At 61.8% G+C, this 3,145-nt stretch overlaps 1 protein-coding gene across 1 annotated transcript; it reads right to left on the bottom strand.

Moving 5' to 3' along the window:
• Window positions 1-1,448: 1,448 nt before the first annotated feature.
• Window positions 1,449-3,142, bottom strand: LOC117798185 (fibronectin type III domain-containing protein 10-like; the record flags this gene model as incomplete). Its single annotated transcript, XM_034650600.1, has 1 exon — window positions 1,449-3,142. A coding segment is annotated over one exon (287 nt), but the record flags the coding sequence as incomplete, so codon positions are not given.
• Between the last annotated feature and the right edge of the window lie 3 nt (window positions 3,143-3,145).

Below are 3,145 nucleotides of genomic sequence, written 5' to 3'. Positions count from 1 at the left end.
TAAGGTATCTACCATGATAATTTTTGTAATCTGGTCTGCTAATAAATGACTACTCTCATGGAAAAAAAAAAAAATCGTAAGCCGACGTATCTTTGGGCACCAATGAGAAAGGCAAAGTCTCAACCAACAAATGAGGCATCTGGACCCCGGCTGCAGGGCACAGGGAAGCCATGAAGATGCTCCAGGAGAATGGCATGTCTATCACTGGCCACACGTCAGAGCCGAGACCATGATGAGGACAGAAAGAGGGAGAGAAGGGGGCAGGAAAAGGAGGCTCTTCCAGAGGGGGTAAGGATGGGGAAGGTCCCGACAGGTACACGGTCTTTCAAGTGGACAGGGTGGGTTAGGAGCCTGGGTGTCCCCAGCACCCCTGGGACAACGGTGGGCCACTGGGGAAAGCAGCAGCTTCGGAGGATGGCAGTGAGCTCAGCAGCAGAAGTGCTCGGCCCGGGCACCAGCTCCAGGGCATCTCCCAAACCCAGGCTCACACACTGGATGGACCATGCGGGGGCAGGGCTGCTCAGCTCCCCCTCTGCAAACCCAAAGCTGGACTCAAGTCCTTCAAGACGCCCCTGGAATGAACCCCTGTGGAGCAGAAGGCCGCATGTCCCTGCTGATCAGCCTTGCAGAGCCGCTGACAGGACAGGCTTGTGGCTCCAGCTGTATGAGCCCAAGCCCACAGAGGGGCCCCCATCCAGGTGGAGGGTCAGGGGAGGGGAAGAAAGAGATGAGAGCAGGCCTCACAGAACCTCACAGTGGCTCCAGTCCTGCAACCCAGCTGCACCCCGGAGCTGGGCATGGATGCCCCGGTTCCTTAAAGCAGGGCGTCCAAGGGCTCTCACTGCTACCGTGTGGAGACGCCTAAGTGCACAGCAGGTCAAGAGGGGTTGCAGCAGGCAAAGGGCCCTTAGGAAGCCCGAATGAAGGCTGCTAGAAGCAGAGCCCCTCCCACTTCTGCCCCGGCTGTCCAGACACACTGCTGCACCCCGCCCCCTCCAAAGGGATGAGTCACTCCTCAGAGCCTGGCCCGCCCCCAGCTGCTTTTGATCCTCAGGGTCACAAGGGCTCCAGGATCTCAAAGGCAGACAAGGAGGGGGAGGGCTTTTGGGAGGGTGGGTGGTGGTCTGGTGCACGCCCCACACAGCGGCCTGAGGTCCCCCTTCTATCCAGCTCAAGCCTGCATGGGAAGGCCCAGGCTGGGGAGGGGACCCTCCTGGAGCTGCCTAATTACCACATGTCGCAGCTCAACTGGGTCACCCATGAGACTGGGCTATTTCTAACTGCAGCAAATGCTACCTAACAGCAGGCCCAGGAAAAGATGCTTTCCCAAGGTCTGAGGGTGGACAGAACTGCCTGTCCCTCTGCCTGAAACAGGGTGCCTCGGAACCGGGAAAAAGGGGCCCACTTCTCCCTCACCCTGCACTCTTCCCTCCCTTCTCCCCAGTAAGCACACAAGCCAGTGGTTTTGGTCTAAAATGATGGACATTTAGACATTGACACCAGGCTCACGCCTGACCAGCGCCATGCCAGGGGCAGGCCGAGCAAAGACAGAGAGGTAGGGAGTGGGCACTGTGGGGGCACCAGCCAGGACCTGGGGTCGCTGGTGGTCACCGGGGGGAGGGTGGGGAGGGGTTAGCCACAGTGACTCCAGAAGTGCCAGGTCCAGGATGGTCACAGTCAGGGACTCGAGGAGAGCCAAGTACACCTTACCCCTCCCGGTGATGCCAGGTGACCAGCTCAGGAAGCAACCTTGGCCAGGGTGCTCGGGTCTTCCCAGGAAGGGACAGGGCCAGCCTTCAGTCCAGTGGGTAGCAGCATCACCAGCCAGATTCTAGGCTCTTTCTTGGCTGCCAGCGCGAGTAACGGGTGGGACGGTGCTGTCCATCATGCTGCGGTTGAGGCGTGGATCCAGACCACAGTGGCCAGTTGTGCTGGGCGAGGAGGCCAGCATCAATTCTTCTGCTCTCTGGATACAACACTGTCGTTTGAGACGAGCCCTCTCTTCCCAGCCACTTGCCCCCACTCACCATGGAAAGCCCTCATCAGAATCAGCACCCACAAAAGAAAATGAGAGGCAGCCCTGGAGAACTGCCAGCTTCCCCCAAGGTCAGAGGACACTCGGCCCTGGACACGAAGATCAGAGGCCGGGTCCACCTGGCGTGCTACATCATGGCTCCCAGCCTGTCAGACGGCCAGGCAGGGAAACAACACCGGACGCTGCTTACCCACACTTGAGGCTCCTGCAGAGCTTGAAGGGGGGGGTTTCCCAGGAGGCTCTGGCCGGAAGCACACACAAGCCAGCCAGTGCCAGGGCCACAGACCCCCTTGGACGGCACAGGACGGGTGGCTGGCTCCCACAGTGGGCCCAAGACACTAAGGCACAACGCTAATCTAAGCCCACTGGGGTGAGGTGGGGAGAGGACAGGCTCCAAGGGCCTCCCCAAGTCGGCAAAGCACACAGTGACCAAGCAATGACGACAGCCTGTTTTTTCCAACTCGGCACAGGCTGCAGGCGCAGGGTGATGACCCGGGGATGCCAATGGCTCTTGCTAAACGGGGCTGTATGTCCTGACGGCCCCTATAAAGGCCTCTGGAGAGCAGGGAGAGCCCTGGACGAGGCTGGCACCCCCGCGCAGGCCCAAGGGTCAGTCCCGAGTTGGAGTCTGGGAGGCGGATGCCGGGCTAGGAAGGTCGTGCAATGAATGACTCCAAGGCCCTAGCGGGCCGGGGCCCTACCGGTCTCCAGCAGGCCCTGCGTGGAGATCCTAAGGAGGGAGCAGGAGCGAGGAGTGGGGAGCGGGCGCCAATCTCGGGCAGGCAGAGCCCCGGTGGGGCCGGGCCGGCCGCCTGGTGCTTCAAGGCTGCCTGCGCAGGCCGGGGCGCCCGAAAGCCGGGTGCATGAGGTTCTCGGTGATGTAGGCCACGAGCAGGCAGATGACCACCAGCATGACGCAGATGGAGCCGCCCACCGCCGTCATGGCCACCACGATCTCCCGCATGCCGGCGGGCTCGGCAGCGAACTCCACGCACTCGGCGGGCCCGGAGGGCTCTGGGGCGGCGGCGGCGGCGGGCTCGGCGCGCAGCGGCAGCGGCTGCAGGCACAGGCGGTAGCGCACGCCGTCGTGCACGTCGGGCAGCAGGTAGT

This window comes from Ailuropoda melanoleuca, unplaced genomic scaffold (genome assembly GCF_002007445.2).
Source record: "Ailuropoda melanoleuca isolate Jingjing unplaced genomic scaffold, ASM200744v2 unplaced-scaffold28249, whole genome shotgun sequence".
NCBI classification, from domain to species: domain Eukaryota; kingdom Metazoa; phylum Chordata; class Mammalia; order Carnivora; family Ursidae; genus Ailuropoda; species Ailuropoda melanoleuca.
Note: the sequence above shows the minus strand (reverse complement) of the source record. Positions and strands in the feature narration are given on the sequence as shown.